The sequence below is a fragment of the Pseudophryne corroboree genome, chromosome 11, assembly GCF_028390025.1.
Source record: "Pseudophryne corroboree isolate aPseCor3 chromosome 11, aPseCor3.hap2, whole genome shotgun sequence".
NCBI classification, from domain to species: domain Eukaryota; kingdom Metazoa; phylum Chordata; class Amphibia; order Anura; family Myobatrachidae; genus Pseudophryne; species Pseudophryne corroboree.
This window is the reverse complement of record NC_086454.1, coordinates 261,000,496-261,026,018: the sequence shown is the minus strand read 5'-3', so window position 1 is coordinate 261,026,018 and position 25,523 is coordinate 261,000,496. Positions and strand designations below refer to the sequence as shown.

The 25,523-nt window shown below is 43.3% G+C and overlaps 1 protein-coding gene across 1 annotated transcript in view; it reads left to right on the top strand.

Annotated features, from left to right (window-relative positions):
- LOC134970146 (inactive hydroxysteroid dehydrogenase-like protein 1) overlaps nt 1–25,523 on the top strand; it is a 106,577-nt gene that overhangs the window by 61,882 nt on the left and 19,172 nt on the right. Inside the window, exon 2 of the mRNA XM_063946190.1 lies at nt 8,817–9,262. Coding sequence (XP_063802260.1) covers nt 8,817–9,262 — 446 coding nt within the window. The remainder of the gene's footprint in view (nt 1–8,816; nt 9,263–25,523) is intronic.

Genomic DNA, 25,523 nt, shown 5'->3' with positions numbered 1-25,523 from the left:
CGCAGAACACTTCTCCCAGCCCGGGTCTCTGTTGGTGCATACATACAGACTCCTCTTCCTGTGTGTCTTGGATGTTTCCACTTTAGACCAGTGGATCACTTCCCTGGGGTGTCTCCAGACGTCCTAGTGTTTCCCTCCTAAGGCCTTACAGGGTATTTCTCTCTCTCTCACTGGTTTATCACGCTAGCATGTATTGTACTTAAAATTAATGATGGTGTAAAATTTGAGCTTAAACCCACCAGGAATATGATAAAAAAAAGTAGATAAAAATTGTGAAAAATAGTAAAACTAGGAACGTAATGGAAATCTGAAATGTGGTTGTGTGAGAAGAGCAAATACAGTGCCTTGCTAAAGTATTCACTCCCCTAGGCTTTTTACCTATTTTGTTACATTACAACCTGTAATTTAATTTTTTATTTATCTGCACAAAATAGTCTAAGTTGTATAAAAAAATAATTTTTATAAATAAAAATATGAAAATTGGCATGTGCATATGTATTCACCCCCTTTGCTATGAAGCCCCTCAAAAGTTCTGGTGCAACCAATTACCTTCAGAAGTCACATAATTAGTGAAATGAAGTCCACCTGTGTGCAATCTAAGTGTCACATGATCTGTCAGTATAAACACACCTTTTCTGAAAGTCCCCAGAGGCTGCAACACCACTAAGCAAGAGGCATCACACCATGAAGACCAAGGAGCTCTCCAAACAAGTCAGGGACAAAGCTGTTGAGAAGTACAAGTCAGGGTTGGGTTATAAAAAAATATCCAAATCTTTGATGATTCCCCGGAGCACCATCAAATCCATCATTTTCAAATGGAAAGAACATAGTACCACAACAAACCTGCCAAGAGCGGGCTGGCCACCAAAACTCACAGACTGGGCAAAGAGGGCATTAATCAGAGAGGCAGCACAGAGACCAAAGGTAACCCTGAAGGAGCTGCAGAGTTCCACAGCAGAGACTGGTGTATCTGCACGTGTCCACAATAAGCCGTGCACTCCATAGAGCTGGGCTTTATGGAAGAGTGGCCAGAAAAAAGCCATTACTTAGTGTTAAAAACAAGAAGGCACATTTTGAGTTTGCCAAAAGGCATGTGGACAACTCCCCAAATGTATGGAGGAAGGTGCTTTGATCAGATGAGACTAAAATTGAACTTTTCAGCCACCAAGGAAAATGCTATGTCAGGCGCAAACCCAACACGTCCCATCACCCCAAGAACACCATCCCCACAGTGAAACATGGTGGTGGCAGCATCATGCTGTGGGGATGTTTTTCAGCAGCAGGGATTGGGAAACTGTTTCGAGTCGAGGGAAAGATGGATGGTGCTAAATACAGGGATATTCTTAAGGAAAACTTGTTTCAGTCTACCTGTGATTTGAGACTGGGACGGAGGTTGACCTTCCAGCAAGACAATGACCCGAAGTATACTGCTAAAGTAACACTTAAGTGGTTTAAGGGGAAACATTTAAATGTGTTGGAATGGCCTAGTCAAAGCCCAGATCTCAATCAAATTGAGAATTTGTGGTCAAACTTGAAGATTGCTGTTCACAAGCGGAAACCATGCAACATGAAGGAGCTGGAGCAGTTTGCTTTGAGGAATGGGCAGAAATCCCAGTGGCAAGATGTGGCAAGCTCATAGAGACTTATCAAAAGTGACTTGCAGCTGTAATTGCCGCAAAAGGTGGATCTACAAAGTAATGACTTTAGGGGGGTGAATAGTTATGCACACTGAAGTTTTCTGTTATTTTGTCCTATTTGTTGTTTGCTTCACAATGAAAAAAAAGCATCTTCAAAGTTGTAGGCATGATCTGTGAATGAAATTATGCAAACCTTCAAACAATCCATTTTAATTCCAGGTTGTGAGGCAACAAAACATGAAAAATATAAAGGGGGGTGAATACTTTAGCAAGGGACTGTATGGCCTACATTATTGATTCAAGAAGCAGTGTAAGAACATAAAAAGCCTTCAGAAAATACTGTTAAAGTATATTAATTAGGACTTCCGGTGGGCGGACCTACGACTGGCCGCATTTTAACAGAGCTCTCTGTCCCCTTGCTTCTTTATTGCTTAATAAGGGGATTTATATCACACTCCAGACCCTCAAATTATCATAGGGCCTGGCGGAGATTGAGGTGGGCAAGAGGGTACCATCACCCCGGCTCCCCACCGCCTCCAACCTCAGATTCCGGAAGCCAGCTGTGGCGTCTACTGCCCGCGGCCCCCATTTTGAGAGTGGCCGGGCGCCCTGCTCCCCTTCTTCCCCACCCTACCTGCCTCCCGGGACGAGCGAAGCGGGTGACTGCAGCCGGCTCCCCACGTCCCTGTGCTCCGGCTCGTTGCGGCGGACGCTGCTAGGCAACGGAACAGAGCTCAGCCTCCGGAGAGAGGACGCCGCTGGAGACGCTGCTTGATGTCCGGGGAGAGCACCGTGCAGGCCCCCCCCTCCCCCGCACTACAGGTACAGCTTCTGTCCGTGCCGGACCCCTCAGCTGAGCAACATAAAAGCACACCACACAATATTAACCCACAGTGTGCTCTTTAACGTTGCTGACTGTGCCCTGCATGATCCCCTGCTGCCTGAGTCCCTGCCTGGTGCCTCTCACAGACCACAGGCGCCACAAGAACCATAAGAGCAGCACTCCTACTCTGCTCCCCTCGGGAGAAGAGGGATTACTTGTACTCCCTACAACCCTGCCTACCTCCCATTTGTGCCGACACTTTTATCTGCGGAGAGAGAGGAGAGATCATTGACCCTCGCATAACTTCTGGAGTTGCTGCGCACAGAATATATATTATCCCACAAGCGCTTGACGTGCCACTCTGTCGTCAGCTGTGCCTACGCACTTGTAACTCAACAGACGCAATACTCCCTGCAGGGCAGGATAACTGATTTCACCTACTTTCTCATCGTGACACGACGCATCTTCTTTTTATTGTCATGGATAAATACGTGGCGAAATCTCAGCGAGGGGGTCGCGGATCCGCACCGGCGAAAACTAAGGAGACTAGGGCCTCGGCCTCCACGCATGCATGTTCTCCACCTCCTTCACCCAACGCCAATGTCTTGGACAGTGTGCCGGACCCCTCTAGATACACGGCGGACGCAGTGACCAGGGCGCAGGAAATCTCTGACATCCTCTCAACGCTGTTGGATAAAAAACTTGCTGGTCTGAAAGACGCCATTGACTCCACCATGACGCAGCTAAAAGAGCACAGCTCCCGGCTGGACGAGGCCGAACAACGTGTCTCGAACCTGGAAGATGATCTGACGGCAACACATTCTGTCGTCGATAGTCAAACATCCACTATCTCTGCAATACATGAAAAGCTCGAAGATTTAGAAAATCGTAATCGTCAAAATAATCTCCGGCTGATCGGCTTGCCGGAATCTGTTAAACCTCGGGAGTTGATGTTCTTAGTTTCTGCCTGGCTGCCGACGGAACTCGGTTGTTTGACGGAAGGCGAATCCATGTTGATTGAGCAAGCTCACCGCATTGGCCCTGACTTCCAGGCGGATCGCCGTAGACCCCGGCCAGTTATATTTAAATTTCTTAACTACACGGACAAGGTCAAGGTGATGGAAGCATATCGCAAAGCTCAAGGCCTCGCCTACCACGGCGATAAGTTGCTTCTGTTCCAAGACTTTTCGTATAATGTAGCCATGAGAAGGCAGGAATTCTCCCCAGCTTGCAAAATCCTATTTGAAGAGGGAATCCGCTTCGCCTTGCTTTATCCAGCAAAGCTTCGTGCTCAATATAATGGGAAAACGTATTAGTTCGACACCTCTTCAGCAGCCAAGACGTTTGCGGAATCGTTACGAGGTCCGTCCTCGCCGGCCTCCAGAGACAAAGACTTATAACATGTTTTCCCATGGACTCAGAATATTACTAATCCTTCTTACTACTTTCATGTTTGGTAATGTATGGCTGATTACAAACTGCCTTATTGTTATGATTATTGCTGCACAGTATATTTGTGGAACTGACTGTTCCTGGACACCCCAACCCCCCCCCCCCCTCCTCCGCCTTCTCCCTCTCTTCTTAATCCTGATCCCCTTTCTTCCCCCTCCCTTTTATGTTTATTTAGATAGAATTATGTTTATGGTTTATAAAGTGTCCTTTGGACCACTGTTTTGGGTTAAAAAAATAACATTAGAAAATGGACACACCACTATATATTGCATACAACAGTTTTTCCTACTGATCACATGGTATAGATTTCTCAGTATTTACAATAGTTGGACCTCCCTACTCGCTGGGATAGGGGGAGCCACATGGTTTACTGTATTATTGTTTTGTATGTCCGACAGGACAGGCATCGGTTGATTTTTGTTTGAAATGACGGTTTCTTCGGAGACTAAGACAAGCCTCAAGTTCCTTACTTGGAACGTTGAAGGCTTAAATACCCCGATTAAGCGTAGAAAGATATTGCAGCACCTTAAGCGTCTATGGCCAGATGTTGCGATGTTACAGGAGACGCACTGGAAATTAGGAGACCCTAATGTCCTGAGGGACAATTGGTTTCAAGACTACAAATCGGCCTCGTTTACTTAAAAAAAAGGGGTTTGATAATTATATTTCATAAATCTCTCAGATATACTATACTAGATACCCGTGCTGATGACGAAGGCCGGTTTCTGTTCATAAAATTACAACTGGAAGGGGAACTTTATACCCTTGTGACTTTATACGCACCTAATTCAGAACATAACGCTTTCTTCACGGACATATATGTCCGACTTCAGGAATGGGTGGAGGGCAGGCTAATAATTGGAGGAGATTTTAATTCTACACTTCACCCGACTTTGGATAGATCAAATAGATCAGACACATCTAGTGGCCGCACACACTCCACACCAGCCGCATTACAATTTTTATCATCCTCACTTAATTTGGTAGACCCTTGGCGACATCAACATCCTGTCGGCCGAGAATATACGTTCTTCTCATACCCACATGCTACTTCCAGCCGAATTGACTACTGGATGCTCTCTGATACACTGCTCTCCAGGGTAGGCGACTCCAAAGTGGAAAACATTGCCATCTCTGACCATGCACCCACATGGTTCACATTAGACCTGCAGTCTCCCAAAACTACCTCTTTTAATTGGAGATTTCCCTCAAACCTATACACATCTCCTGAATTTAAGATTTACTTAGAGACTAATTTTATACATTATGCTAAAGATAATGCACAGCACGAAGGTGATATAAATCTCTTCTGGTCTGCCTCCAAGCCGGTGATGAGGGGTTACGTAATTGCATATGTTGCAAATAAGCGTAGGAACCTTAATCAGCGATATCGGGACCTGGGTCTGGCATTCACTAATTCATATGCACAACTGCTATCTTCCCCAACAGATGATAACCGTAGAACTTATACCGAAACAAAACACCTCTATGATACTCTCTGCACGGAAAGGGCACAATACGCCCTGTATTTTCAAAAACATAGATATTATAAGTGGGGTAATAAAGCAGGCAAGCTTCTAGCGAACATGGTTCGTAGTCAGCGCCCCACCCCAACTATTTTATCCCTGCACGCAGGCCCTCAACTGTCCTCTGACCCAACAGTCATCGCTGACTCCTTCTTGACCTATTATAAGGAACTTTACACTGCCCCACCGGATGACCCTATCGGTGGCATGGCCTTCCTCCGCTCTGCCGGATCCCCTACACTGACTGAAGATGACAGAACTTCCCTCATGGCACCGGTCACTGATTTAGAATTATTGACGATGGTTAAACAATTAGCTAACGGCAAATCTCCTGGCCCAGACGGTTTGAGTGCAGAGTACACCTCATCTCCTATCACTAATTAATTCCATTTTATCGGGAAATGTTGCTCCTCCTCAGGCCCGTGTGATAGTACTACCAAAACTGGGGAAAGACCCCACCCAAGTCCAGTCATATCGCCCAATTTCCCTTCTAAACCAGGACTTTAAGATTCTAACTGCTCTTATGGCGCATAGGCTGCATCTTATACTACCCACGATATTACACCCATCCCAGACCGGCTTCGTGAAGGGAAGAACTTCAGTACATAATATTAGACAATTGTTGGCAGCATTGACCACGTCGACCCAGTCACCGGGGGGAATGTCCCTGCTGGTGAGTTGCGACGCTGATAAGGCATTTGACCGTGTGTCGTGGTCACATCTGCTGAGAGTCCTTCACTGTCAGGGATTTGGGGCTGATTTTGTTAAATTTTTCCGCACCATCTATGCTTCTCCGGCCGCGTTCCTCACAATGAATGGAATGAACACTGATAACTTTATGTTGCATAGAGGCACGAGACAGGGATGTCCATTATCCCCACTTTTATTTGACCTTGCACTGGACCCGCTCATTAGACACCTAAATACCACCTGGCGCGGGATTAAAATTGGTAATCAGGATCTTAAAGTCACGGCCTATGCCGATGACTTACTGCTATACTTCTCGAATCCCAAAGATGCGTTTCCTAGCTTATTGTCTCTGCTGGCGGTTTTTGAATCAATTTCTGGGTTCAAGATCAATAAATCTAAAACTGAAGCTCTAGCCCTCCATCCCGGAGCGACCCGCGACTGGGATGACCAATTCCCTTTTCAATGGGCAAAACAGACGATCACATACCTAGGCCTTAAAATACCTGTTAACCCAGCTGATTTATATAGATACAACTTCCCACGGGTCATTGCATGTATCCTAGACGACTTTCAGAAGTGGAAGCACTTACCCTCTCTTATCTAGGCAGATGTCAATTGATTAAAATGATCACCTTTCTGAGATTACTATACCCTATTCAAATGTTACCTTTACTGATTTCCAAGGCAGACCTGAAAACTCTTAAGAAGGCCTTTAGTGAATTTATCTGGGCACATAAAAAACCTAGAATCTCGCTATTTAAGCTGTGCCAATCGCAAAAGATGGGTGGTGTCAACTTACCCTGCATCAGAAGTTATATGCTGGCTGCAAATTATCGTTACGCAGTCGACTGGATATATGGGACGGAGGTTTTCGATAACACCGGCTTGGAACAGGCCTTTTGTCCTGACACCTCACTCGTTGGCTTGCTACACACACGTCCGTCCTCTTTCCCCCCTCAGATAAAAAGTAACATCCTATTAATGTCAACATGCACGGCTTGGAGACAAGCACGTTCTAGGATGGGCGTCTCCAGCCATAACACCACCTTTCTCCCCTTATCACACAACCCAGATTTTCGCAGGACGACTATACATAACACGTTGGTTGCTCTGGCAAATCAAGACATTAGATTACTGTACCAGTTGATTGACAGAGACACCTACCAGATTTGCACATATTCTACTCTTTGCGAGAGGTTTCCACCACTTCCAATCCCACTATTTGTGTATTTTCAGATTCGTAGCTATCTCCACAAATCATTAGCCACAATGACAGTACAAGACAAAACTAACAATTTAGATGTCGTTCTACAAGCCACACCTAAGATTCACTATTCTACGGCCTTTCTTTACACATTTCTCAAAAGAACCATAGACTGGGAAACTACACAATCAGGACTGACTAAATGGGCAGTGGACTTCCCAACTATCACCACATCTGATATCCTCACAGCATTTAACAAAATCAACAAAACTCTCTCGTAAACATCATATGCTGAAATGAACTACCAAATATTACATCGCTCCTATATCACACCGAAATTACGTTTCCAAATGGGTACGGCTCCTGACTCCAAATGTTTTAAATTCGGAGCGCCTGAGGCAGATATATATCACTGTTTATGGAGCTGTCCTGAAGTCCTCAAGTTTTGGGATTTAGTACAAAACTATGTTAAAAATACACTGCATATCGATGTGGTGGCCACCCCTGAATGGGCTATTTGGGACGTCCACTGTCAATCTTCAACGCCTGAGCTGACCCTTGGCCATCGCAGGCTATTGACCAAAATAGCAGCTGCAAGCAAAAAGACTATCCTGTCACAATGGATAGCTACTGATTCATTGTCCCTAGCTTTGTTATTGCCAAGATTATCATATCTATTTCATATGGAGTGGCTTGAGATGTCTATTGATAAGGAATGTAAAATTGAAAAATTCTTTGATATTTGGCTCCCCTATGTACGGATGCTTGATGGTACTATCAAAACTCCCCTTCGACAGGCTGTAAAACATACCACTTGGTACAATCTTGAATTGCTTATCCTAGGTCACCCCCCATTCTAGGAATTGTAAAACTGACATAGTTTGTAACTCGTTTCTTCCTTTGCCTGACCACTAATGCCTATTTTTCTATTATGCCATGTTGATCCGCTGTCATCACCTTAAGTTGTTGTATATTGTGATGTATGCTTATATTTTTTTTGTGAATGTCCAATAAAATATTTTGAAAAAAAAAGTATATTAATTATCTTACTGATTCTGAAAAACTCTATTGACATAAGTAAAATTTAGATCAGTACCTTTCACACTTAGAATAAGGCGTTTCCTTGTCCCTTTGTTCTGCCGCTTTGTCTCAGAATTCCTGCACCACCTTACCTAGCAACCCACAAGAATTCTGAGATCACTGTTTTAAGATTGTGGATGCAGCTGTCTTGATCATTAGCTGGAAAGGTTTAGTAACTGGTAAGGATTGGAATAAGTACAGCAAGCATAGGAACATATTCATTTTCATCAAGATGATTAGACCTATACCAAGTAATGGAAGCTTGTTCCAATGTTAATGTCCTCTGTATTGCTGTTTGACGTAGTGAGGATTGGCCAAATACTGTATGTAATTATTTTCAAAAATGTTTAGACTCTTCAAACCTTTGTTACAAGTTGTAATACAATATTATATTTGTACCCCAGGAGCCACAGACGGAATTGGTAAAGCATATGCTGAGGAGCTGGCGAGTCAAGGTGTGAACATCATCCTTTTAGGCCGTAACACTGAGAAGCTTTGCAGTGTGTCTGAGTCAATAACATCTGCCTATGGCGTGAAAACTCGTTTCATAGTGGCTGATTTCAGCAAGGGCCGTGAAGTGTTTCCTCCCATTAAGGAGGCTCTTAATGACGTGGATGTCGGAATTTTGGTTAACAATGCTGGTGTGTGTTATGACTACCCTGCATGCCTTATGGAAGTACCAGAGATTAAAAGTTTGGAGATCATCAATGTCAACATTGCTGCAGCTGTTATGATGGTATATGTAGTGCTCCCGGGCATGGTGCAGCGTAAGAGAGGAGCCATTATCAATGTGGTCTCTGCAACGTGCTGCAAGCCAATGCCTCTTGCGACTGTGTATACTGCCTCCAAGGTAAAAAAAAACAAAAACATTTTTAAGGGCAATGTTGTATAAGAAGGGACTTCCATTGTATTAATAGAGCAGACTACCTTGTCTGCTGCTGTCCAGAAATGTGAGGTCCTCCACTTGTACACATAATAATGAAACTTTTACAGAAATTTCCTAGCACATAACTGGTGCCTTGTGAACCATATAACAAAACTATTTTAATACAAATAAACCATTCAGAGAGTTTCTCACTTGAAAAGGGTTTATTTAAATATTAAAACATAATCATCTGACAAAAAACAACATATATATATATATATATATACATACACACACACTGTGTGTGTGTGTGTATATATATATATATATATATATATATATATAGATAACAGATATAATATCTCAACTACTAATACTGGTGTACGTTCAGTATATACATACAAAAACAACATATACCAGTTTAGCAGCTGGCAAGGCAAGAGTTAACTGCAGACAGACTAGACAAGATGTGCCTGAGTAGGCAGCAACAGAAAGACTTTATCACCTGGTGAAAAAACTCTAGTTCGGGCATTGCGGTTATAGAGAAGTTTTTGAGCCTCCTGGGCATTTGCCAAATTCTCCCAGGCCAATTGACCTACTAGGTCTATGCGATTACACATCTGAACCACATATTGAAGGACTCTTTCGCCCTCTATTGGCTGTTCTTCCCATGCTCATGCAAAAGATCAAGAACACCATGTGGTTTTCTCCCATACACAAGCTCAATAGGGGCAAAGCCAGTAGAAGCCTGGGGTACTTCCCTGATTGCACACAAGAAATAGGGAAGAAGCTCATAGCACCTTTTTTCTGTGTCCATAAAATTCTTCAACATAGATATTAATGTACGATTGAACCTTTCCACTAAGCCATCAGTTTGGGGATGATATACTGAGGTTCTGACAGATTTATTTTTTAACAACTTTAACACTTCCTGCATTCATTTGGATATAAAGTTTGTTCCCTGGTCGGTAAGGATTTCTTCAGGTAACTCAACCCTGGAAAACAGCTCCAACAATTTAGTTGTGGCCTGTTGGCTGTGGCGACCCTCAAGAGAAATACCTTCGGATAACGTGTGGCGCAATCCACTACAACTAAAATTAATTTATAACTTTTAGAAAGTGGTTCAATTGGACTCACTAAATCAACCCCTATTTTTCCAAAAGGGACCCCTACAATTGTAAGAGGTATCAGTGGAGCAGGAGATTGTCGGTTTACCTCTGTTTTTTGACACTCTGAACAAGCAGAACAAAACCGAGAGACTTCAGCATAAACACCTGGCCAAAAGAACTGAGAGGTTATTCTCTCCACCATCTTATAACATCCCAAATGACCACCGCTGGGAACTGCATGAGCCCAAACCAATACCTGTTTTCTGAATGGTCCTGGGACCACCAACTGTCGCATCACCTCCGCCGTTTGTGCTTGTCCAGACATTATAAAATCTCTCCAAGCAACACAAAATGGGGATATTTTAACTTTGGTACATGTGACAACATGACACCATCCACTGAAAGAACATTTTCAAAACCCCTTTTTTGTTTTTTATTTTTGTTGTAACATTTTTATTGAGGAATTTTTAATGACAAGCAATACAGAATTTTTTTGCAAAACATATATCTTACAATACAAATCAGGACCAGTCGAGCATAAAAGTAATTTTGGTAACAAGATTAGTAATAGATTACCTTGTCACTAGTTGAAAAAATATATCAAAAGAAACAATATGCAAAAACTGTAAAGTTCAGATCCAGATATAAAAGTAGTTATCCGAGTCTACAGAATGTTGACAACCTTACACAATCAACTATTTAATTTTTAGCATGTGGGGGAAGACGCTTGACTAGACACATGAGGGGCACATGAGGAACAAAGATAGGGGAGGAGTCCATGAAAGTCAGCAAATATCTAAGATATACTTTACTGTAGTAATTTAGAGACAGGTCTGAATACTTTCGTGAAATACAGGTTCCATCAGAAATTAAGGTAAGGGAATGTTTAGCAAGATTAAATGCACTAATGCATATATCAGTTCAAGAAAGGGATGTCTTCCAGTAGATGATTAACTCCCCAAAAGAGATAAGAATAAAACAGAACAAAAATACATTGTTATCAATAAAGTAATAAGCACAGGTATATCCTCAGAAGATATAATACAATAAAAAAAAGTCATGATAGCAGACTGATGTGATAAGATAATTAAGACATGGAAAACCAAGTAGACATATGCTCGTATGGTTTAGGAGAAAGAGAGAGTTATATTAGGAGGGTGCAGGACTACATTGCAGTATACATTAGCCTGTGTGATTTCATCCAATGTAGTTACTGTATATAGAAACCCCACTTTTGTAGAAACTTGCCAATATGATTGTGCGGGCTATATGGCAAAGCATATTTGTTGAAGTAGAATAATTGTAGATGTCTAGATTGTAATTCGAAAGTAGAGGAGGATGACCATTTAATCCAGTAAATTAGAATAAACTTCTTGGCTAGTGTAAGGGTTGTTGTAAGGAAAGGTACAACTGTAGCATTATGTGGGTAGATAGGCAAATTTTTAAAGTTAATGCAGATACATGCCAAGAGGCCCAAGCTCAAGTGGAGACCAAAGATAGTATTAAGAAATGTTACAATTTTGCACCAGAATTTCAGTCTCTTACGACAAGACCATATACAATGGTAGAATTTGGCATTGAGCATACTACATTTAGTGTATTCATCAGTTTCTGAGGGGACCATATGTTTACATTGTGCAGGAGCTATATAAAGTCTGTGGAGCGTTTTAAAGTGAACTTCCTGTAGGTAGGAAGATTGTAGTATAGACATTGGGGCTAATTCCAGTTGGATCGCAGTGTGCGATCCAACCAGAATTTTATGCTGAAAAGGTGAGGGCCATGCGCAGCACCCGTCCTGCACATGGACAAGCATGTGCAGTGCCCATCTTGCACCCGCATTTTCTGCAGGGGGGCTGCAGAAAATGAGATCACCTCTGTCAAATTCTGCTAATTAGCAGAATTTGCTATCCTTACTGAATTAGCCCCATTGTGCGTGAGAAATGATGGAATAAAGAGTCCGCAGTAGTAATTTCAGGAATATCTTCCTGCCAGGAGGTTACAAGTTGTGTAAGAGGGGAATTGGCTTGTGGTGATCTAAGAAGACTGTATAAAGAACTGGTTTTAAAAGGTCGAAGCTGTAACGAGTTGATGAGCGAAAGTAAGGGGTCGGTGCTGGAGTGGACATTACTCAAAGGCAGTGAATTAACATAGTGGCGAAGTTGAAGATATAGGCAGAAGTTATGTTTAAGTGGACCATATTTGTTGCATAGATCCAAGAATGGAAGAATTTTCCTGCCAGGATCAAAAAAATTTGTAGCCAAATCTAGTCCATTAGCATGGCATGATTTGAAGGCTGGGTTATAGAGAGAAGGAAGAAAATTATGGTTGCCCCACACAGGAATATAAGGAGAATGTGTGTGATCTTCCAAATTTTTTGTTTATACTAATCCCGCTAGTATAGGTGTCTGTGAAAAGAATATGGTTAAGTATGTGTTGAGGTATGAGACTTTTAGGTGAGTGAAGAAGGGCCACTGGAGAGTATGGCTCAAAAGCAATTTGTTCTATATCAAAGTTAGTAAAACTGGATTTTTCCAGCAGCCAGTCTGAAATATATCTAAAATGTGTAATTAACGAGTAAAGGGAGAAATCTGGCAAATTCAATCCTCCATTTTGATGAGACCTAGGGGCTAATTCAGACCTGGTCGATGCTGTGCATTTTCGCGCCGGCGTATGTTAGAGTTGCGATTGTCATCTCTGCCCAGCAATCGCCTCTGCCTGATTGACAGGCAGAGGCGGTCGCTGGGTAGGAGGGGGCGGGCCGGCAGTGTTGGGCCGCCGTTTTGGGGGTGTGGTCCGGGCAATGCAGGCATGCCCGGATTGTTGGAGGGGGGGGTTGGAGGCGGCTGTGTGATGTCACACGCAGCCGCTGCGACTCAGAGAGCGACGGGTGGCTCCCTGCCAGCGCACAGGAGCTGCGCTGGTAGGGAGCTACTTTTCAGGTACAAAAGCATCGCCACCGTGCAATGCTTTTGTACCTGTGCGGGGGTGGAGGGCCAGACATGCGGGGTGGACTAGCCCTGTGCGGGTGTCCCCCCACATGTCAGGGTGGCTACGATCAGGTCTGAATTAGGCCCCTAGTTAATTTAAATAAGGACATTCTGGGCCGTTTACCACCCCATAGGAAGGTTGACATGTGTTTGTTTAAAAGTATAACATCTGTTTTGTGAAGGCAGCAGGGAAGCATTTGAAGGAAATACTGTATTACATTTTTGGAAATATAATGCTCTTCAAAACAGCGGCTCTGCCGAGGAGAGATAGAGGAAGTTTGGACCAATTATCCAGTTGTAGTTTAACTTTAGAGGGAAGAGGTGAGAAATTTGTCTTATAGAAAGAGGAGGGGACATTTGTAATATGTACTCCAAGATTTTTTATATGGGCCAATAGAAGTACAAAATCTGATAATATTGGGAGGGAGGCGACAGTAGATGCAGGGAGAGGGGTGATAGGCAGAATTCCTGAGCTATTAATATAAATTTTAAAGCCAGATATAGGGCCGAATGAGTTAATTTCCATAATTGCAGGAATCAAAGAGGTAGGGTTGGATATGAAGAGGAGCATATCGTCTGCAAAGAGCGCTAATTTGAGTTCGATTTTAGAGACATTAATACCAGTAAAGTTTGGCAAGGATCTTAAAGCAATGGTGAGGGGTTCAATCTCTAGGGCAAAGAGGAATGGGGATAGTAGGCATCCTTGATGGGTGCCTTTGAGAATCGGAAAGGGAGAGGATAGAAACCCATTACAAGAGATTTGGGAAGAAGGATTCGTGTATATAGTTTGAATGAAAGAGATAAAGAGAGGAGGGAAGGTAAATCTTTCCATTGTAGTGAACAAGTGAGGCCAATGTACAAGGTTGAAAGCTTATTCAACGTTGACTAACAACATTAAATGAGGAGAAGTGTGTGAAACAGAAGATGCAAATGCTTGAACTACAGTCAGAACTTTCCGAATATTAAGGACAGAGGGCCTAATTCAGACCTGATCGCTTGGCTGCATTTTCGTACAGCCTGTGTTCAGGTCTAAAGTGCGCATGCATATGCACCGCAATGTGCAGGCGCGTTGCACGGGTACAAAGCAGATCGCCGCTCAGCGATGGCTTTGTGCGAAGAATCCATTCGCACAAGCAATCGCAAGGAGATTGACAGGAAGAGGGCATTTGTGGGTGGCAACTGACCATTTTCAGGGAGTGGTTGGAAAAACTCAGGCGTGCCTAAGCATTCAGAGGGAGGGTATCTGACGTCAATTCCGGTCCTGGATAGGCAGAAGCGATCGCAGCGGCTGAGTAAGTCTTTGGCTACTCAGAGACTGCACAAAATCTGTTTGCACAGCTCTGCTACACTTGCGTTCGCACACTTGCAAAACTAAAATACACTCCCCTATGGGCGGCGACTATGTGAACGTAGGACTGCAAAAAATCCTAGCGAGCGATCAGGTCTGAATTAGGCCCAGAGTGCCTACCTTTAATAAAGCCCATCTGGTCCTGATGGATAATAAGTGGAAGGAGTAAATTAAGGCGGTCAGCTAGAATTTTGGAGAGCAGTTTATAGTCACAGTTGAGTAAAGATATCGGACGATAGGATGCAGGCTTGGAAAAGTCTCTCCCAGGTTTCAGGAGAACTTTAATAATTGCTGAGTTAAATTGTAATGGGATAGATTTGGAGATGAGACTTTGGTTTAAAACTGGGACTAAAATGTAACCAATTCTGTCTTTGAACATTTTATAAAATTCTTCACTGTATCCATCAGGACCATGGGCCTTGGCTGATTCGAAGAGGCAATGGCATGGCAGACCTCATCCAGAGTAATAGGATGGCTAAGGGTAGCCACTAGGTCTGAGGAGAGTTGAGGGAATTGAAGGGTGGACCAGGGTCTGTAGGAGGAACAGGAGAATGCGTAGAAGAGTGGCCTGAAGCCAAGATAGAAGGAGGGGGGAATATAAACCTGCATAAAAATCTCTCATTAATTAGGAGATCTCCACATTAGATGAACTAAGAGAGCCATCTGGCAGATTCAGTGGATGAATCATCATTGAAATTCTGGTACCATTCAAGATCGTAGTGGGGAGTTTGCTAGTTTAATTGCCAAACTTATGGTATTTATAGTTTGAAATAAACTGATATTTATCAGTCATATTATGTAGTAAGTTATCAAAGTGCGCTTTTGCTGTATGGTATTTGGTCTTATTCAGGTGAGAAGGGTCGGTAGTGTAAATCATGTAAGCATCAGTGTTTGTTGAAGAGTTATATATTCCCTTGAGGAAGTATTACATAAATTAGCTTCATATTAAAGAATGACCCCTTGAAGCACTGCCTTAGCTGTCATCCAATACAAGGGGGAGTTGGATATAATGAGATACTGTGTATTGCATGAAAATCATCCCAAGCCATGTCTAAGGTAGCTTTGAATTTAGGGGATTTAGAAAGGTGGGTCGAGAATCTCCAAGTTTTAAATGGAGATTGTTCTCTGTGTATTCTAAAGGAAAACCATATTAAAGAATGATCAGAGAGAACAATCGGTTCTATGTTAGCTTCAATAACTTAGGGAAGGAGAGAAAAAGACAACTCGGTGTAGTCTATCCGAGAAAACATGTGATGGGCCGTGGATTGACATGTACATTCCTTTATAGTGGCATGAGTGACACACCAAATGTCAATTAGTTGCAAAGACGAAAGCAAAAAGGGGACTCCTAATTTGGAGAGTGTAAGGACAGATTTGCGCTGATGAGATCTATCTAATGTGGGGTTTGAGATCCAGTTGAGAATCATAGTGTTGGATGAGTATAGGGTCAATGTGCTTACCAAATGCCTAAAAAAGGATTTGGTGTACACATTGGGTGCGTATAATGAGCAAATTACGTACGGAGTGTTGAAAATTGTTACGGGGACTATGACAAATCTGTCATTAGGGTCTGAGATAGTAGAAAGTATTTCAAGAGGGAGAGATTTGGATGCCAATATTACAACCCCTCTAGATTTGGAATTAAATGGGGCATCTGCAATTAGTTTCCACTTGAACATTTGGAGCTTGACTGTTTCCGGGGCAGTGAGGTGGGTTTCCTGTAAACAAACAATGTCTAGTTTGTGCTTAGCCAAATATAATACAGGTTGAGTATCCCTTATCCAAAATGCTTGGGACCAGAGGTATTTTGGATATCGGATTTTTCCGTATTTTGGAATAATTGCATACCATAATGAGATATCATGGTGATGGGACCAAAATCTAAGCACAGAATGCATTTATGTTACATATACACCTTATACATACAGCCTGAAGGTCATTTTAGCCAATATTTTTTGTAACTTTGTGCATTAAACAAAGTGTGTCTACATTCACACAATTCATTTATGTTTCATATACACCTTATACACACAGCCTGAAGGTCATTTAATACAATATCTTTAATAACTTTGTGTATTAAACAAAGTTTGTGTACATTGAGCCATCAAAAAACAAAGTTTTCACTATCTCACTCTCAGTCAAAAAAGTCCGTATTTCGGAATATTCCGTATTTCGAAATATTTGGATATGGGATACTCAACCTGTAATACCTTTGTCTTTTGAAGGGGTAGTGAAAAACCACCTACATTAAAGGAACCTACTCTGAGTTCCGATATCATGACATAAAACTAAATGAGAACCACATAAGCTGACCATGGACAAAGGTATAGTATCTATGAAGATAAACAAAGAGAGATAGAAGAAGGGCAGGAGGATGACACATGATGGAACTGACAATGACAAGGGAAACAAATAAGATTGAGCCGAAGACATGGTCCACATGTCAACTGGAATAGTGGATGAAGGAATCATCCCAGACTTCCAGAGAGAGAGATCATAAAAAGAAAATACATAGAACATTGCAGTATAAACATATAATAACACCTGAGGGGAACCGGAGCAATGCAGATACTCCAAGGCCCTTGGTTAGAAAACATGAAGGGGCCCCTGAGCTCCAGATGAGTCAAACTATATTAACAAAATATAACAACTATGTGAAAGTTCAGGTATATTGAGGAAGGGGGAGGGGGTGTAGGGGGGAGAGAAGAGGGGAGGGAGAAAAGGGACAAGGGGGCAATGGGACGTGGGGGTGAGGAGGGAGTGTGGAGAGAGAGGATGGGGGAAGCATATGGTGTAACAGTGATAGGTACCATTCGAATGGCTCCAAAAATAGCATTAGTGCAAACATACATAATACTAAGAGGATCAGCAAAAACATCTGACATCATCAATAAAAGCATCAACACCATAATTTGAACCTCATAAAGACGTTAAAGAGATTTGGTGTAGAGACAGAAAATGTGAATCTCAAGTCAAGTATGGCAATAGTAACATATAAAATATCACAATGCATATCAATAGAAACAAACTTTGCAATAGAGAACAAGTTAATATCAGGCATAGGAAAAATATGGAGCAGCAGGCTGATGATTTATCCCATACAGGGGTAGAATGAGAAATAAGCCAACATAGACACGTATTATGATCGCGGTGCTGGGGGGTCAGCAATATCTGCTGGATGTGTATGCGAGTCATCCTTGAGGAATGCTAAAGCATCTTCTGGGTTATTGAAATCAAAGTGTGCATAGCAGTAAATATTCTGAGACTGGCCGGGTAAATGAGGGCAATTTTTTTCTTTACCAGAACCAAACGGGAACAGACTGGTGAAAAGGCCTTGTGCGCCCTCGTAAGTTCAGCGGAAAAGTCCTGAAACAGACAGATCCTCTTTCCCTCCCATGTAATATCTTGAATTTTGCGTGACGCTTTCCAGAAAGCAAGCTTATGAAGATAGTTCAGGCATCTGAACAGTGTGACTCTGGGTCTGGTATCTTGTGATCCAGGGGGGGACCTATACTATGAACTCTTTCAACCACTAAGTCTTTACATTCCTCTTCAATACCAAGCAATTTAGGCAGTGAAACAGAGACAAAAGTTAGTAAGCCTTCGCCTTTAACTGATTCTGGTATTCCTACCACCCTTATACAGTATTGTTTCTTCTTGACCTGTTCTCAATACCATCAATCTTGTTCCACAGCTGATGATTTTCTCTCTGAAGCATTTTTATCTCATATTGGGAGTTAGACATGTCATGGCATAGGGAGCCTATCCTTTTCTCATTGGTAGAGACCCCCATGGTAAGCTGGTGTAGTTGCTGTGATATATTAGACAGCCTGTGCTACTAGCGGTCTCATAGTAGTAGAGATTGATTCCACCATATCCACATAGGTTACAGGGGAGTCAGGGGACCTGCGTACCTGAAGAGCTGTGGCCTAGTCCAGTGTGGCAGCAGTATTCTTAGAAGCAGGAGAGGGGGGAGCTGAGTCCACTGCCGGCACCATGTTGGATTCGGTGCGGCGCTTCTCCTGTCTCTGCATCTGTGGGAGCGGTTGTTTACCAGCAGCTGGCGGGGGCAAGAACTTGTCCATCACAGGCACAAGCAGGTTACGAGGTGGGAGCATGGGGTCTGGAGGCTAATAAAAGCCATGAAAAGATGATCCTAGACGGGCTTCAGAGAGGAGCAGCGTCCTGCATGCAGCCAGAACCGGAAGTCTTTCAAAGGCCCTTTTTAAGTCAGGATCTTCCTGTTGACCCTTTCTTAAATCATGCTGAGGCGCAAGGGGAAGTGACAAGAGCTCTTCATTAATACTACTTACCTGGACCTCAGTATGTCTAGGCACAATAGCATTGACTGGTTCATCAGGATTAATAGGCACATTAGCATTGACAGGTTCATCAGGATTAATAGGCACATTAGCATGAGCAGGCATATCAACATTTACAGGCACACTACAATCAGCATTGTTATGGGAAGGGATCTTTTGTCCCACCAAAACATGACGAGTAAGCCAGTCTTTGTGATCCCTTCTCCTTTGTTTCTCAGATTTAGGAGTCCTTACTCGGGACAGAAACAAATCTGGGGAAAAAGGAAATGTCTCTCCAAGGGTCGCTGCAGGCACCTGTTCCTCTGGCAAAACCAGCAGCGCGGAAGTGAGGCCAGTCACAATCTACTAACACAGGGGCTTTTAACCATGGACAAAAGCCCACACGTAATTTGGCAGTCTTTCCCCTAATTATCAAAGGGACCATGGCGGTAGGATAGGGCCGAACATCTCCATGAACACAACAAATGCGGACTAGTTCATGGGGCAACAATAACTCTGGGGACAACAGATTCCATTGTATCAGGGTAGTAGAAGAGCCAGAGACTACCAAACCCTCAACCAGCCTATTTCCGACTTGTATACATACCTGTATCCTAGGTGGGAGATGACAGGTCTCTACAGCTGTGAAGACACCGGAGAAAGAACAATCCATCTACGGACATACCCACTCTTGGGCCTATATTTACTAATTATCCGAGTTTGACCGATTTGTGTTTTTTTTTCTAAGTCCCAACACGGGAATTCACTAAGCACAAATCTCCGCAGTGTTTGGGCTATTCGTTATGGTTTTCAAGGCTAAGTTCAGAAATACGAATGAATAGACCATCGGTCAAATGCGGCTGTTATTTCATACAACACGGGTATTCACTATTAATTCATATTTGGGTGTTAGTCTCTGAATGCTCAAGTGCGGGTGTTTTTTTTGCGATTCATTAAAAAAAGCAGCAAAAAAATAGACCTGCTTTTTCCTGGCGAGTTTGGATAATCATGCAAGGATCAGTGAGATCTGTGCATGGTTATCTATGGGAAAGGGTCGTTTAGTGTAAAAATGTTAAAAAAAAATTGTGTGGGGTCCCCCCTCCTAAGCACAACCAGCCTCGGGCTCTTTGAGCCGGTCCTGGTTGCAAAAATATGGGGAAAAAATTGACAGGGGTTCCCCCATATTTTAACAATCAGCACCGGGATCTGCGCCTGGTCCTGGTGCCAAAAATACGGGGGACAAAAAGCGTAGGGGTCCCCCGTATTTTTAACACCAGCACTGGGCTCCACTAGTCAGAGAGATAATGCCACAGCCGGGGGACACTTATATCCTTATATCCCTGGCATTAAATCACTAACTAGTCACCCCTGGCCGGGGTACACTAGAGGAGTGGGGACCCCTTAAATCAAGGGGTTCCCCCCTCCAGCCACCCAAGGGCCAGGGGTGAATCCCGAGGCTGTCCCCCCCATCCAAGGGCTGCGGATGGGGGGCTGATAGCCATGTGTAAAAATAAGAATATTGTTTTTTGTAGCAGTACTACAAGTCCCAGCAAGCCTCCCCCGCAAGCTGGTACTTGGATAACCACAAGTACCAGCATGCGGTGGAAAAACGGGCCCGCTGGTACCTGTAGTTCTACTACAAAAAAAATACCCAAATAAAAACAGAACTCACACACCTTGAAAGTAAAACTTTATTACATACATGCACACCTACATTCACACATACTTACCTATGTTCACACGAGGGTCGGTCCACTTCTCCAAGTAGAATCCATGGGGTACCTGAAAATAAAATTATACTCACAAAAATCCAGTGTAGATCGGTCCTCTTCTGAGCTTGTAATCCACGTACTTGGCAAAAAAACAAACCGAAAAACCCGAACCACGCACTGAAAGGGGTCCCATGTTTACACATAGGACCCCTTTCCCCGACTGCCGAGACCCCCCGTGACTCCTGTCACAGAGGGTCCCTTCAGCCAATCAGGGAGTGCCACGTCGTGGCACTCTCCTGATTGCCTGTGCGCTCCTGAGCTGTCAGTCAAGCTGCGCACGGCAGAGATACAATGTAGCGCATAGGCGCTACAATGTATCCAATGGTGGGAACTTTGCAGTCAGCGGTTGACCGCGAGTAACCTCACCGCTGACCGCAAAGTTCCCACCATTGGATACAATATAGCGCCTATGCGCTACATTGTATCTCTGCCGTGCGGAGCCTGACTGACAGCTCAGGAGCGCACAGGCAATCAGGAGAGTGCCACGACGTGGCGCTCCCTGATTGGCTGAAGGGACCCTCTGTGACAGGAGTCACGGGGGTCACGGCAGTCGGGGAAAGGGGTCCCATGTGTAAACATGGGACCCCTTTCAGTGCGTGGTTCCGGTTTTTCGGTTTGTTTTTTTACCAAGTACATGGATTACAAGCTCAGAAGAGGACCGATCTACACTGGAGTTTTGTGAGTATAATTTTATTTTCAGGTACCCCATGGATTCTACTTGGAGAAGTGGACTGGCCCTCGTGTGAACATAGGTAAGTATGTGTGAATGTAGGTGTGCATGTATGTAATAAAGTTTTACTTTCAAGGTGTGTGAGTTCTGTTTTTATTTGGGTCATTTTTTTGTAGTAGTACTACAGGTAACAGCGGGCCCGTTTTTCCACCGCATGCTGGTACTTGTGGTTCTCCAAGTACCAGCTTGCGGGGGAGGCTTGCTGGGACTTGTAGTACTGCTACAAAAAACAATATTCTTATTTTTACACATGGCTATCAGCCCCCCATCCGCAGCCCTTGGATGGGGGGACAACCTCGGGCTTCACCCCTGGCCCTTGGGTGGCTGGAGGGGGGGACCCCTTGATTTAAGGGGTCCCCACTCCTCCAGGGTACCCCGGCCAGGGGTGACTAGTTAATGATTTAATGCCAGGGCCGCAGGGACCTATATAAAAGTGTCCCCCGTCTGTGGCATTATCTGTCTGACTAGTGGAGCCCGGTGCTGGTGTTAAAAATATGGGAGACCCCTACGCTTTTTGTCCCCCATATTTTTGGCACCAGGACCAGGCGCAGAGCCCGGTGCAGGTTGTTAAAATATGGGGGAACCCTGTAAATTTTTTCCCCATATTTTTGCAATCAGGACCGGCTCAAAGAGCCCGAGGCTGGTTGTGCTTAGGAGGGGGGACCCCACGCAATTTTTTTCTTGATTTTTAACACTTTAATTATTTTTTTTAAAGGTGCACAATGAAGCCCTGCATGGATCTCACAGATCCGGCCGGGATTCCTTGTGTTTTGTCAGGCAGTGTTTTACTCATCACTCCCGTAAAACACTGCCTGACATTACGAATCACATCGACATCGGAAAAGATGAATGTTGCGATGCAGCTTAGTAAATGACCATATCAGGATTCAAAAAGTTGCAATAAAATGCACCCGATACCATTCGAGTTCAAACACCCTTAAAAATGGCTAAAACACGAATATTAGTAAATATACCCCTTGCTGTTCATCTTTGCAACATGAGGAACAAACCTGTGCTGGAGTTGTTGGGGAAGTCAGCAGCTCTGGACCTCCGATTTCTGGGAAACGAGCGGCCAATGCCTTACCTGTAAAAGACCTCTCAGCCGAACACCCTCTTTATGCATAGCGAGGGGAGAAGCTGTGGGCCTCAATTTCTCTCAGGTCAGCATCTGAGAGGGAAACTGGCATCTATCTGGATCCCGACATGGGGACACCTTACCCCGAGACAATGGTTGCTGCGGGGCAAACATGGAGACTCTGGCGTAATTAAAGTAGAAAGGTTCTCCATACCTTCCTGTGCCAGCAATGCATTTTCCACTAGCCGGACTGCAGAGTCTAAAGTGTCAAACAGATGCAGCTGGACCCAGTGAGCAACTCCACTAGCCGGGCCGGAGCCACTTAACTGCAAGACTGGCTAGCCTCTGTGCCACAACACGCGGCCTCACATCAGGGTCATAGGACACAGACCTGAATTTCTTGCAAAAGCCCAAATCTGTCGGACACAGCAGGCTTCACATGGTCATAATCTTTTGCATCTTACAGCGTCAGGACAGCATATGCAGCTTGGGCCTCCCCTGTTAGCAGAAGGGCAATCTGTAGGGCCCAGCATTCTTTGGGCCATGCATTCAAGGTAGCAACCCTTTCAAAGGTTGTAAGAAAGGCCTCCACATCATTGAGACCTGCATTTTGGGGAGTACTGGAGCATTCATTACTGCTTGCTGCTGTTTAAAGAAGTCCAACATCTGTTGCATAATGGATTCCATGACCACCTGTTCAGGATCCTTTGCCCAGGATGCACTTATCCCTCTTCTGACACCACAATGTAGCGGGTAAGTTTCAGACGACCAATGGGAGGCAGAAGTATTGCAAACAAGTAAGCTTTTATCTCCAGCTGACAGGCATAGCCACTGTAATAGCTTCTTACAAAGGATACCATCAACAGGTCAAAATAACAATTCAACTTACTTGAAGACAGCAGTGTAAACAGGCAGAGTATTCACAGCAGTTTCAGGGTGCAGATTTCTCCAGGACAGAGAGAGCTCATAAAGGAAGGTGCAGCCTCTCCCACACATGCCCCCCCCCCCCTTACTAACTCATGTGGCCTGGTTTTTATATCTTAGCTAGTCCTAACTAAGGAAAGGGTGTGGACCCTCCCTGAGCTGCAGTTGATTAACCCCTTCCCCAGAATGTGGGAGAGAGCCACTCTGCCACATGCTTCCTAGCCCAAGTTCTCTTAATTTGTAGATAAGTCTCATGTGAGGTACTGTATTGATGTATTGAAAGCTTTAGCAAAGTATCAAAAGATTACATCCACCTCTTTACCCTGATCTAGGTTAACACTAACTGTTTCATAACAGCCTATTAAGTTAGTTTGACATGATCTATCCTTCACAAATTCATGTTGGTTCCTATTAATAACTTTATTGGTTTCAAGGAACTCCTGTATTCTGTCTCTTAAAATACCTTCCAGTACTTTCCCCACTATAAATGTAAGACTGACTGGTCCATAATTACCCAGTTAAGATTTACTTCCCTTTTTAATATCGGCACTACTTCCACTATACGCCAGTCTTTGGGGACCATGCCTGATGTAAGTTACAGTAGTCATTGAAAATCAAATATAGGGGTCTTGCTAATTTGGAGTGTAGCTCCATGAGAACCCTTGGGTGAATTCCATTGGGACCAGGTGATTTATTAATCTTTTTTTTTTTTTTTTTTAATCGGTCACAGACTACTTCCTCACTTAAATAAGCATTTAGCAGTGGGACATTATCATTGCGTAGATTATGCGTCAATCCCACCACCTGGTCCTCTCTTGTGAATACAGATGAGAAAAACTTGTTTAATTTTCCCGCTATGTCATTGTTGTTATTGATTAAGATGACAAAATTGCCTTTTAAAAGGCTGTTGATGTATTTAAAAACTTTTTGGGGTTTGATTTACTTTCCTTTGCTTTTAGCTTTTCCGGTTCTATTTTAGATGCTCTGATTTCTTTTTTGCATATTTTTAGTTTCAATCCTTATAGTACTGGAATGACTCCGCCTTCCCATCCAATTTATACTTTTTGGAAGCTCACCTCTTTTTGGTCATTAGTTCCTTAATCTTTTTGTTAAGCCACATTGCTTTGGAATTATTACTCCTTCATTTGCTGCCCATGGGAATTAATTTACAAGTATAACTAGCGAGCAATGCTTTTAATATATCACATTTCTCTGTAGTATTCTTGCCTTGAAACACAATTTCCCAGTCAATGTCACTTAAAGCTGCCCTCATCATATCAAAGTTGGCTTTGCTAAAGTTTAGAGTCTTAGTTGAGCCTATATAGTGCTGTTTTTGAAAACTGATATTGAATGTGACCATATTGTGGTCGGTTTCCCATGGGCTCCCCTACTATAATATTTTATATCAAATCCCCATTGTTTAATACCAGATCTAAGATTGCATTATAGTTGGTTCCTCGATTAGTTGGAGTAAGTAGTAATCATTTAGTGTGTTTAAAAACCTATTGCCAGTAGCGGTATCACATGAATCATTTCTCCAAATTATCTCTGGATAGTTTATATCTCCCAACGCTATTATGTCTCCTAATCCTGCCGCTTTTTTGATTTGCTTCAGTAACAATTCCTCATCAGACACATTAATATCAGGCAGCTTGCAGCATATCCCTATAATTATCTTTTTAGTTCCCTTTCCCCCGCATGCAATTTCTACCAATAAAGTCTCCACAGTATTTACAGTCCCATCGCAAATGTCTTCCTTTATATCAGGTTTTAAAAAAGGTTTTACATAAAGACATACCCCTCCACCACTTTTATTTAATCTGCCTCTCCTGAACAGCGTATAACCCTCCAGATTATCTGTCCAATCATGAGTTTTGTCCCACCAAGTTTCAGTAATACCTATAATATAATACTGTTTGTTTGCTGCAAGGACTTCTAGTTCCCCCTTTTTCCATGTAAGGCTTCTATGGTTTACATACACACAATTAAGATAAGTATTC